Source organism: Anolis carolinensis, chromosome 6 (assembly GCF_035594765.1).
Source record: "Anolis carolinensis isolate JA03-04 chromosome 6, rAnoCar3.1.pri, whole genome shotgun sequence".
NCBI lineage: Eukaryota > Metazoa > Chordata > Lepidosauria > Squamata > Dactyloidae > Anolis > Anolis carolinensis.
This window is the reverse complement of record NC_085846.1, coordinates 78111108-78123122: the sequence shown is the minus strand read 5'-3', so window position 1 is coordinate 78123122 and position 12015 is coordinate 78111108. Positions and strand designations below refer to the sequence as shown.

Here is a 12015-nt window from a genome sequence, read left to right as displayed (position 1 = left end):
CTCACCACTCTTCCAGTGGGAAACCACTGAAAGGCATTTCTTTTACAAAGGGAGTTATGAATGGATTACCTGTGCAAAAGAAATGTTTTCTACACTTTTTCTCACAGAAAGAGCAGTGGAAAAGGAGCAATGTCATGTATATGTCCTAGAGAACAACCAGGTTTTCATAGAGGTTGGTTTAGGACTATCTGATTAGCTGATACCAAGGCAAGATGGACCATTGTCTGATATCTCAACTCCAAACAAACTAGAATCTGTCTAGTTTCAATTTTGATCCTACAGCAATTCCCATGCATTCACTACTAAACACAGATGAAGGCTGCCTGTTCTTCAAAGGCCATCTCTGTGATTTCACAGCCTTTCACCCCATATGGTGTTACCTGTGTTTTTACAGTTTAGCATGTGTGTAGATTTCTCTTATTATTTTGTCCTGCAGTAATTGTGATTTGCCTGTCCTGTGTGATAAATTCCTTAATTTGGATAGTGCATTCCTCTGTGGCCATCCAGTGACATAAGAAGTGGGAAAAGCGAATCTTCAATTTGCATTTAGGCTATAGCAGGGAGAAGCATTGGCAGCGGTGGTCGATGGCGCTTCCTCATCTACCCACTGCAAAACATGCCCTTCCTCCAATCTTCTGGTGCTTTATTCTGTCCAGTAGCATTAACTTTTTAGATCTCATCTATATTGGGTTGTTAATCCAGGTTCAGTTAGCTTCCTCCTCATTCCTGGATGTGTGGGCACCTCTCCTGATGTCAGCACAGTGCATCTGCCAGAATCTCATATGGAGCTCTGTGACTGTTTGGGGGTAGTGATAGCGGGCATGAGGGCACAATCTAGCCTCTTTTCCCTACACTAATGAACATAGGAAAAGGGGGGTGACAACAGTACCTTATGTAGAACTAGTCCAAATCAGATCTAATCCTGCTGCCTACAGTGGAGGTAAACTCCAGCACATCCCTTGACCTTTCTTTAATGTGAAGCTAAATTGGATTAAATCAGTTTACCCTACAATACCTACTGGACATGGAGGAATGTTATAAAGACAATCAACTCACAGGATATGATCATGGAAATGAACCCCAAGTCTTTAATCTAGAGACAAAATATGCTTACTCAGTTGTCAAGAAATCTCATTCTGCGCATCTTCACAGTTAGTCTTTCCTATTACTACTTGACCCATTTCAAATTTTAACTTTAATAATTAATACTGGCAGCTACATAAGAATAAATGGGTTGTTCAGTCTCAGGATAAGATACCAGGTCTTTATTTTTAAGTCAGTTTCAGACCATTTTCTAAAAGTTATATCCTGCTTATTTGTTGTCAGCCTTTTCAAGACAATAGATCAGGGGTCCCCAAACTAAGGCCTGGGGGCCGGATGCGGCCCTCCAAGGTCATTTACCTGGCCCCTGCCCTCAGTTTTATAATATAATATTTGTATATCAGTTTTAATAATATAATATTGTATATACCTATAATATTGATATAAATATTATAATGTAATACAGTGTAATACTAATAATAATACCATATAATAATATTAATTGTATATTATATATTACATGTAATATTACTAATATTATTACAATATAGTGGTATAATTCAATATAGTAATATATAATGCTAATATTGTTCTATGCTAATAATATACCGTAATATATAATATATAGATATAAATTGTAAGCCGCTCTGAGTCCCCTTCGGGGTGAGAAGGACAGGATATAAATGTAGTAAATAAATAAATAATAAATAAATAAATTTTTGACTTAGGCTCGCCCAAAATCTGAAATGACTTGAAGGCACACAACAACAATAATCCTAATTAACTTGACTATCTTGTTGGCCAGAAGCAGGTCCACACGTCCCATTGAAATCCTGATAGGTTTGAGTTGGTTTTTATTTTTAAATATTGTATTTTTCTTTTGTTGTTGTTGTTGTTGTTGTTTTTTTTTGCACTACAAATAAGACATATGCAGTGTGCATAGGAATTTGTTCATTTTTTTTTCTTTAAATGATCATTTGGCCCCTCAACAGTCTGAAGGATTGTGGACCGGCCCTCTGCTTTAAAAGTTTGAGGACCCCTGCAATAGATAAACCAAAAAATTGTATTTTATCCAATGAGCAATTGACAATCTTATTGGGGCTTTTGGTCCACGCTTCCAGACATATAGAATCACAGTTGAAATAGACCCAAGGGCCATCCAGTCCAACCTCATTCTGCCAATCAAGAATATCCCATCAAAGCAATCCACAGATGGCAATCCAGCCTCTATTTGAAAATCTCCAAGAAAGAGACATCACCATACTCCAAGGCAACATATTTCATTATCAAACAGCTCTTACCGTCAGAAGTTCTTCCTAAGATTCATCTGAAATCTCTTTTCCCTTTCTCAAGACAGGATGTGAAGATGTCTGGAATATTAAACGGGAATGTTTTCTTTTTCTGTTGTTTATACCCCACTTGTGTTACAGCCTTCCTCAAAGATTTTTCTATATTGTTTCCCCCTTTAATAAAGGAAACTATGTAAGGCTTATTTTTTTAAAATCTTGGGCTAAAAGAGGGAAGAAGTTGGCCTTGTTTCCGGATGTTGGTTTTATGTTGTCACTTATCAGTATTAATTTGTTTTACTGAGTTTTCAAAACTAAAACATACTTTGATGAACAAATTTGGAAAATAGGGCAGTATTGTTGTGAAGCTTCTGAGACCCAATCAGCTGTATTGGTCCCACTCCTTTGGCTCTGCTGCTCCTTTTCTTCCCCTATTACTTCCTGTTTACAATCGCATACCTCTTTTAAGCAAGTGGATAGTGAGGAAAAACAAGGACAAGAGGTGTCAGTCTTGGAAGGTTGTGTAAGCATAGCTCCAGATGACAATGTAAGAAACGTGTAGCCGTGAACATTGATGAGTGCACAACTAAGACTTGTAAGTGAGGGAATCACTGAGAGCTTTGCCAAAGCATTCCAAAGCCTGGAACCTAGATTCACAAGATACATATATTTGAAATATGTAAGTCAAATTAGAGAGTGCACAAGGATGTCATTAGGGTTGGTGTCACCCTCATGGACCTCCTCCCATACCACAATATTGTCACTAGGGGCCCTTCCACACAGTCATATAACCCAGAATATCAAGGCAGATAATCCCACAATATCTCCTTTGAACTGGATAATCCGGGTCCACACTGCCATATATTCCAGGTCAAAGCAGAAAATGTGGGATGTTATTCAGCTATGTGGAAGGGATCTAAAATATCAGAAATTGAGATAAATCTATGACTATAAAAATCCCAAGCAGTGATAAAAACAATAGTGTATGCTTGTAGGGAAGGCAAATGAAACTGCATAATTTCAAAGTATCATTACAATAATGACAGTTCTGCCTAGAGCAGTTCAGATGATTCAAAAAATAAACTAGCATAGACCTTTAAGCTTGTAGGCGTATTGATACAGTACATGTAAGTGGGCTTACAAAAATGTTTGTATCTAACTTTTTTGTATAAAATTATACGTTACTGCTGAAACACTGCTCAAAAAATGTAGACAGTCATTTTGGTGTCGTATTGTCTGCTGATGTCACTTGGTGCAGTCCTCACCTCTAGAACCCCCTAGCGTTGTCATTGACTATGCAAATCAATGAAAAAGCATTTAATTCTTTATCACCTAAAGCTAAGGAACATCTCTGGATGGGAAAAAGCATTTGCATTCCACTTACTACATTTTTCTAGAGACAGCTGTATTACAGGTGCATAGGAGAATCAAGATTATATTTAAATAATTTCAGGAACTGTAAAAACCCTGCAACTGGAACACTTGTAGACCATTGATTATATACATGACAAAATATATGCCTTCTACTTTCCATTTGTTTTAATGCTAATTATCCTCTATTCTAGGCAGACTCCAAAGGAAATGGGAGCATAAACAAGAGACTTCCATCCATTGTGGAGGATGAGGAAGAAGAAGAAGAGGTGACAGAAGAGGAGGCAGCTACTCTTTCTCCAGTCCACACAAGAAGCACAACCTCCACCCAACAGAAAAAGTCAGGAAGCAATAAAAGCTATCTTGGGATAAACTTGAAACAGTTGGCCTCAGGAACTGTGCCCTTCCACTCTCCTATCCGAGTTTGCAGCACAAACTCCTCTAGAACCAAGCATGAAACAGAACTGCATTATTACTCCAAAAGAAGAGAGAAGAACCTGAAGTTACACCTTTCATCACTAAACAGTGTTGGCCCTCCAGATCTCAGCCCAAGGTAAATATCTTCAGTCTGGTGTGCACATGTTTGATATTATGCCATCTCTTCTTTGATACTGCTTTTAATGATATTCTTGCCTCAAGGTCATACATATACAGTTTTATGATAGCTAAAACCACTTTAGTTATACATCTACCCCACATTGCTATTTTTATAGAGAAATAAATATGATATTTCAAAAACAGTTCTGTATTCACAAAACAAAGCTAAGACCTCAGTGAAAATGCTTCTGCCAAAAAGGTTAATCATAATGTTCTACTCATGGTTGAATCTGTGGTTAATGATCAACAAGATAGAATACAGAGTCAAGGTTTTTTAGCTGTTTTTTATCCTGGATCAAAACTATTAACAGTAGTTCCGAGTTTGGATAAAAAGGAAGTAATTTTTCCTGGATTGTTTAGTTTTTTTTCCTTTTCCCTAAAGAAAAGCAATTTTGTTAGGTGACTGAAATGTATCATATTTTGGCTTATTCATTCAAGGTTTGATAATCACAACATTGCTTTGAGTGGTAACAAGTCCAGCCTAGCCATAGACCAGATGGCAGTCCAAATGGACACACAGTGCTTAGAATGCTTAGAAACCAATCCATCTGGAATGTCAATCCTCCTTGTAAAGTATACAGAAATGAATTATTTTATATTGTATCTCAGGTTAGAACATTTCCCTAGGTATTAGTGGACAAATGGAATGATAGCAAAGTAAAAAGGGGAACTAGTTTACACAACACTAACTACCAGTAATACCATACCTTCTAATAATTTACAAGAGAAAATAGGAACACATCTCACCAAATATCAGAGTGTGGGAAGATAGCAGAAGTTGAGAATGAGGAGGACCAACCAATGTAGGTCCGGCTGCAGAACTTTGCTTTTGCCTGAAAAATGCAAACTTTGCCCTATATCTGTTGAGGTGAGAGCAAAGAATGTTTGCAGTTCAAATTGAGTCTACAGCAGTTAAAGTAAAGGGGAAAAGTGAGAGGAGGAGAGAAGGTATTTTAAAAGCAGTTAAAAGTAGCATAGCAGAGGATTACATCCAAATTGGGGCAAATTTAATAGCCATGATTAATGCCATATTGGGGCAATTTGATAGCCATGATTAATGTTGTCAAAGCCTGGAAGAAATATAGTGAAATTTATGTGTAGATTTTATCATCATTATTCCATTGTGATGTTCAGGAAGATAAATTAACTCCCTTCTCAATAAAATTCTGACAGAATATTCTCACCTTCATTGGCTTTCATCAAGATATTAAAAGACAATCCGGTGGGAAGATCTTTTTCATAATGTCAATTGAAACATGGGAGAGTAGTTAGCACTCTATTCAGGTCTGTATGGCTCGGCAAAAGAAACATTAATCGGTTATGTCCAGAGAGGCTCCTGGCATGAGTTGAACAATAAGAAACTAAAAGAAACTTTCATCTCTATTGTCACATTGCTGACTTGAGTTTAGGACAGTTATAAATGAAAGTAATCATTTTAATGGGTGTCCAGTGACTTGTATAAAATAGGTTATAGTTCAATAAATCTACTTTTCATTTCTCCATGACTTCCATTATGTTCTGTTAATTAAAGTAAATATACTGATGAGAGTGATACAACAGCAAAACTTGTGCAAATATTCATCAGTAGGGGTTGGTTCAAAATGATGAGAGACTTCATTTTGTAACTCTATAAATGTTGTTGAAGAATACAGCATTCACCTTATGCAACAAAGAAGTACATGTATTTCACAGTTTCCCTTTATATATATCTTCAAGTTGCCTGTTGACCTATGGCATGGCCACGAATTTTATAGGATTTTCTTAGACAAAGAAGACTCAGACATGTTTTTTTCTGTTATTTCCTCTGAAACATAGTCTACATTATTTGGTATTTATTACTGATCTTCCATCCAAGTACTAGCCAGACTGACACTGCTTAGCTTCCAAAATCAGGTGATATTTGGTTCCTTTAGGGCAGGCCTGCACAACATGCAGCCCAGAGGCGTAAAGCAAGGATTTTGTGCAGCCCACAGAGGCTCTAAGCCAATGATTCTCTACCTGGGGTCCCCAGATGTTTTTGGCCTACAACCCCCAGAAATCCCAGCCAGTTTACCAGCTGTTAGGATTTCTGAGAGTTGAAGGCCAAAAACATCTGGGGACTCCAGACTGAGAACAACTGCTCTAAGCCTAAGCCATAGGGAGGGAGGTCACATACAGAGCTGCAGCAGAGTAGCAATCGGAGCCCACCATTCTGTCCTCCAAGTGTTTTACCTGTTTATATGTTTCTATATCCACCAATATTGCCAAACTAACCAGTGACAAAGGGGATACCACCAACAGAATCAGTCGGAATGCTAGAAGTGCTGGTCTTAGTTGGAAACACATTCTTGGGAGGTTAGTGGGGATGAAATTTCAAGGAGTACCGGATCTTTATTTAGGGAAGTTGAAATCTCCGATTCCAGTTATGTCAAAATTTAACTTTAGATTGGCCATTTTAGAAGGAGAAGGGTTAGGGTAACCACTCTTCCTTTCTCTATACCTCTGCCATCTCCTCATCCAGTGGCAAAACCATCAACTCTGCACCATTTTCTTTGTGAGAGAGAAACTTGTCTTTGCTGCTCTTCCTTTTTCTTTGCCTCTGGGTTGCCACTGTTTCCTCCTCCTCTTCCAGTGGAAAAACCACCAACTTCCCATTTTTCATTTCCCTCACTTCAGAGGAAAAAACATAGCTTCACCATGAAGTTGTTGTGAAATCTTAATAGCAAAGCTAAGTGTCTCCCACACAAATGGGGAAAATGGACAGCACAGAGTTGGTAATTTTTCCCTCTATAGAAGGAGATGACAAAGGCAACCCAGAGGCAAAGAGAAAAGAAGAGCAGGAGAGGCACTTCCTCTTTCCATCAGAAAAGGACTGCAACTTGCCACCACACTGACGAGAGGCAGAGAAATTGAGGCTAATCCACTTTGCTCTGAGGAAAAGGCGGCCTCTCGCAAACCCTGAATGAGGCACTAAAAACCTATCTGCAGCCTGAAGAGATTTAGCCTTATTTCATTTCAGGCCCTTATTACTGCCAAGTTCTGCAGGCCTGTTTTCGGGTATTTAGGTGCTAGATGCCCTTTAATCAGAATGTAAGATGTAGCCTTTCTTCTTACTCATAATGTAGGAAAGATTAGATAGTAAGTGCACCACTATCTAAAACGAATGTTCCACACATATGTATGTGTGAGAGGTTTTATTATCTCAAGCAATAAAATGTATTATAAATAAATAGTCAAATGAATCTGAGATAAGGCTATGAGTGATAATTAAGTAATATCTGGTTGAGCTGTTCTCATTGAATATTCTTCACCCATGAATATTAGCAGTGGAAGAATCTTCACCTGTTATATTGATAAGCCTGATTCAACAAACGTAGATATGGCTGAATGTATATATGACAGATCCCATCAATTGGGTTCCAGCTACACATGCAGATAATCTCTTCAAATCTTTAAATGGATGAGAGTACTTCTGCAGTATTTGTAAGGGATGCATCTATGTGCTAGGGAGAGTTCAGGCATTGCATTTCTAAAAGAGAGTGCACAGCGAACTATGATGCTAATCACTTGACTTCTATTGTATAGCAGCTAGTTTTTGCTTGTTTGCTATCTTGTATTTTTCAAATATACAATAATTCCCTTCCACCCTCTTTTGTCTGTATGTGGAACAAACACATCAATCTAGCCTTGGAATTTGTTTCTCTAGACCACATCAAATTCAAACTAACATCATAATACAATGATCTTTACAAAACTAAGTTTCTATTGCAGCTGTAATACAACCATTTTCCATGCTTTGAGCAAGTCAAGAGTCACTCTGGGAAGCAAAGTTAGACCTGCTTTTCATCTTTGCGACTCTCCAAAATTATGGGTAAACCACAGGAAGGTAATGAGATCTGACAAGGCAGATTGAGGTATTTTGTCTCACATTTCTTCATGGTAAAATTTTGTCCCAGTTTTATTTCTAGAAACAAATATTTTGGATTCACAAGGGCAGTATTGCACTAGGACTTCATCTTGTGTATAACCCAAACTGAACATATGGTTGTTTACTGTCTCTTTTAGAGGCAAACCCAAAAGTTCTCTGCACTAATGAGCATTTTTTCATTAGTTCTCGTAAGTCAGATCAGATTCATTAAATTTGTACATATGACGTGATATCTGACACATGGGCATGCCCTGCGTCAAAAACATAAGTATCAAAACTTACTCAAGACTTTTTCATTTGCATTTTGTAAATCTCGGAAGCCTCCCAAAGTCAGTTTCATTTTCAGTACAAGGAAGCAAAACAAAGCCAAAAAGGCTGCATTTCCTCTTTGAATTAATGGCCTCTCGACATTAGGAGAAAGAAGCAGCAGGGGAAAAGCAGAGCTCTCTGGGAAAGAGAGCACAGAATTCTGGAAAATGTAGTTTGGGAAGGCAAGGAGCCCTATGCAAGAGAATTCAAAAGGCCCTGCCCTAAACTACATTTCCCAGAAATCTGCTCAGTATCCGAAAGCCCCAATCAGGATGGGGGAGAGATTGGTCCCTCTGTAGCACCAGCCAGCCAAAGTTCCAATAAATAGTTGAATCTGTAAAGAGGAGGACAGACTGATACTTATAGTAAGTAAATCTCTGTGCTGGGCTAGGAAGAAATCCCTAAATGGAAGTTCTATTGGTTAATATAAGAAACATTCAATGAGATAACTGTTGTGGCTTTTAAAAAAATGTGTTCTAAGTTGTTTTTATTAATGCCAGATGTAGTGTTTTTTGTGTATTCAGAACACACCTAGCACAGCTGGTGTTTCCTTTATATTGCTAGTGTGTAGTCATACAATTTGAAGCACTTCTAATTAAAATGCAAAAGATAGTTTAGTAATTTAATCCTGTGAGACAGCCAGACTGCTTATAACTCATCCTCTTTGAGTGTGGGTTTCATATAACCTAAACACTACTTCTCAGGCATAGGATTGTCTAGCCAAGCGTCTTTTTAGGATAATGTTTATTTATTGTGTATAGATAGTATCCACCACTACTTACACAAGCAATGGCACCTTGACATTAGGATATGCTTACAATATAACAACATGGCTGGTTTACAAACAGACACTCTAAAACAGACAAAGGGGCTTGTCATGTGTAGCAAATGAAGTGACTCTCAAAACCATTTCAAAAATTATTTATTTTTTAAAATATTTTTTATAAAAAGGTTAACAATTGTATACAATTGTATATAATTGTCATTTGTGTTGTCATTTCCCCTTTCCAATATTTTGCTTGTTTTCCAGTAATAGTTTATAAATATCACTTATTGTACCTTTTATTGTTTTGTTTTCTACCTTAGTCTCTTTGGATAACCATCCTCTCAAATGTTGTATATTCTCTACCCCCCTTATATTTCTTTCGCATACCAGTAGACCATTTTCCCAGTTGTAAGCATTTATATCAGTGGTTCTCAACCTGTGGGTCCCCAGATGTTTTGGCCTTCAACTCCCAGAAATCCTAACAGCTGGTAAACTGGCTGTGATTTCTGAGAGCTGTAGGCCAAAACACCTGAGGACCCACATGTTGAGAACCACTGACTTATACCATCCTATATTATTTCCTAATAATTGGTCTTTAATTCTTTCTATATTTGTCATCTTTAAGTCCCAATCTCTTATTTTCATTATTTCTCTTCTTTAAAATTCTTCTTTAATCAATAGCAATGTTCATGGTGAAATACCTGGCATCAGCTTTATTTTATATTTCTTCCAGATTTCCAGAATGTTTTTAAAAGGGATTGCTTAACTTATTATACCAGTTCTTCTTATATCTTTCCTTTTTATCTAGAAAAAATGTATTCATTTCAAATCTAATTTTCCAATTTTTCATCATCTTCTTCTAACCACTCCAAATCTCCTTGTTTTGCTAAGCCTTCTACTATATATCTTATTTTATTGGCTTGGTACTACCAAGATAGTATTCTTTCTGCCAGATTCCTTCTAATTTCTATATTCATAATATTTTCTATTTCCCTTATAACCATTTCCCAAAATTCTTGTACATATTTACAATCCCTCCACATATGCGTTTAAGAAAGTATTTCTAAATATCTAATTGGTGTGGAAAGTTTGCGATTTGACCTGAAGCTGCATGTTGGGGAAGGAATGCCAATTCCAACTCATATAATAGCATATTTGCTCAAGTTTAATGCACACCTTTTTTGGCCAAATGACCTTGCCAAAGTTAGGGTGCTCTTTAGATTTGATGGTGCTCAAAATTGACTGCCTCCCTCCCTCCCTTTTCTCTCTGTCCCTGGTTTGAAGTAGAAAAGAAGAGAGGGAGAAGCAGGACAGATGCCTGCTGTGTCAAAAAAGCTGAAAATGTGGGATGGTGGAGAATTAATTGGGACTGTCCCCGCCAATCTGGAACATCTGAAGGATTTGCTTATGGGAGTTATACCCTGTTTCCCCTAAAATAAGACATTCCCAGAAAATAAGACCTAGTAGAGGTTTTGCTGAATTGCTAAATATAAGGCCTCCCCTGAAAGTAAGACCTAGAAAAGTTTTTGTTTGGAAGCATGCCCGGCAAACAGAACACCAGAGCATGCAGGATCGGTAAATGTACGTACCATAGAGTGTTGTACATGGAAATATTGGTAGTAACAAGAAATGCTTGATAGGATTCACAGTTTGTCTGGTTATGCTGGATTATGATAACTACTGTACAGTATATAATAAATGTTCATTTTTTTTGTTCAACAATAAATGTGAATTCTTCTGGAAAAATAAGACATCCCCGGAAAATAAGACCTAGAGCATCTTTGGGAGCAAAAATTAATATAAGACACTGTCTTATTTTCGGGGAAACACGGTAGTCTAACAACCTTTGGAGGGAAGCACATTCTTTGGCTAAGCCATTATATTTTTCTGGATATAATTATTCCAGACTGGAGCTTGGTGCCTTTTTATAGCTAAATAACAAACAATTCAACACTTAAGAGTATCCTGCATTGTAGTAGCTCCTCATCAGGAAATGTTGCAACTGTTGAATATTTGCATGAGCAGAAGCTAAAGGTGTAGAAGGTCTTAGAAAACAGACTTTGGAGTCTCACAACAACAGAAAAGGGCAAGAAATTGTTCTGACATATGTAGCTGAAGCTGAATTCCAAATACGAGGGAAACATGTCAGGGGAAAATAGATATTGTGTCATTTTTATAATTACAGTCATCTTTGAAGATATGTTATAGCAGCTGTTTTAAAAAGTAGAGCCAGAAAAACATCTTTAGAATTACTAATCTCACATGCAGCTTTGTGAATAAATATTTGTTTTACAGATAGAAACATGTGTTGTTGTTTTTTTAAAACAACAACAACAACAACAACTGGGAAACGAATGGGAGATGGGGAAGAGGGAGTAGCTTGCTGGCAGAGTGTATGCACTGTAATGTAGCAGGGTTGCAAACCAGGGGTTAAACCAATCCCTTATAAGAGATACCAACACATACATAAATTGTAATAACGAAATGTATGATGTCACAACATATGTAATGAAAAATTTTATTTATTTATTTATTTATTTAAAATATTTATATTCCGCCCTTCTCACCCCGAAGGGGACTCTGGGCAGAGCACAACATATATATGGCAAATATTCAATGCCAGAACATAAAATAAACCATAAATATACATAAACACTAAAATCAGTTGTCTTCACATTAAAACCATTATTTAAAACCATCACAAGTCAACCACACATATATTTTAAAATATATGATTT

The 12015-nt window shown here is 37.1% G+C and overlaps 1 protein-coding gene and 1 long non-coding RNA gene across 4 annotated transcripts in view; one reads left to right on the top strand and one right to left on the bottom strand.

Moving 5' to 3' along the window:
* Window positions 1–5138, bottom strand: part of LOC134300014 (uncharacterized) — a 37100-nt gene extending 31962 nt beyond the window's left edge. The window contains exons 1-2 of the long non-coding RNA XR_010007278.1: window positions 5043–5138; window positions 2343–2411 (exon numbers count right to left, since the gene is read on the bottom strand). This is a non-coding gene — a long non-coding RNA (uncharacterized LOC134300014). The remainder of the gene's footprint in view (window positions 1–2342; window positions 2412–5042) is intronic.
* kcnh8 (potassium voltage-gated channel subfamily H member 8) overlaps window positions 1–12015 on the top strand; it is a 186961-nt gene that overhangs the window by 165456 nt on the left and 9490 nt on the right. For all 3 annotated transcript variants that reach the window (XM_003222163.4, XM_062984575.1, XM_062984574.1), the window contains one exon: window positions 3893–4251. In XM_003222163.4, coding sequence (XP_003222211.2) covers window positions 3893–4251 — 359 coding nt within the window. The remainder of the gene's footprint in view (window positions 1–3892; window positions 4252–12015) is intronic.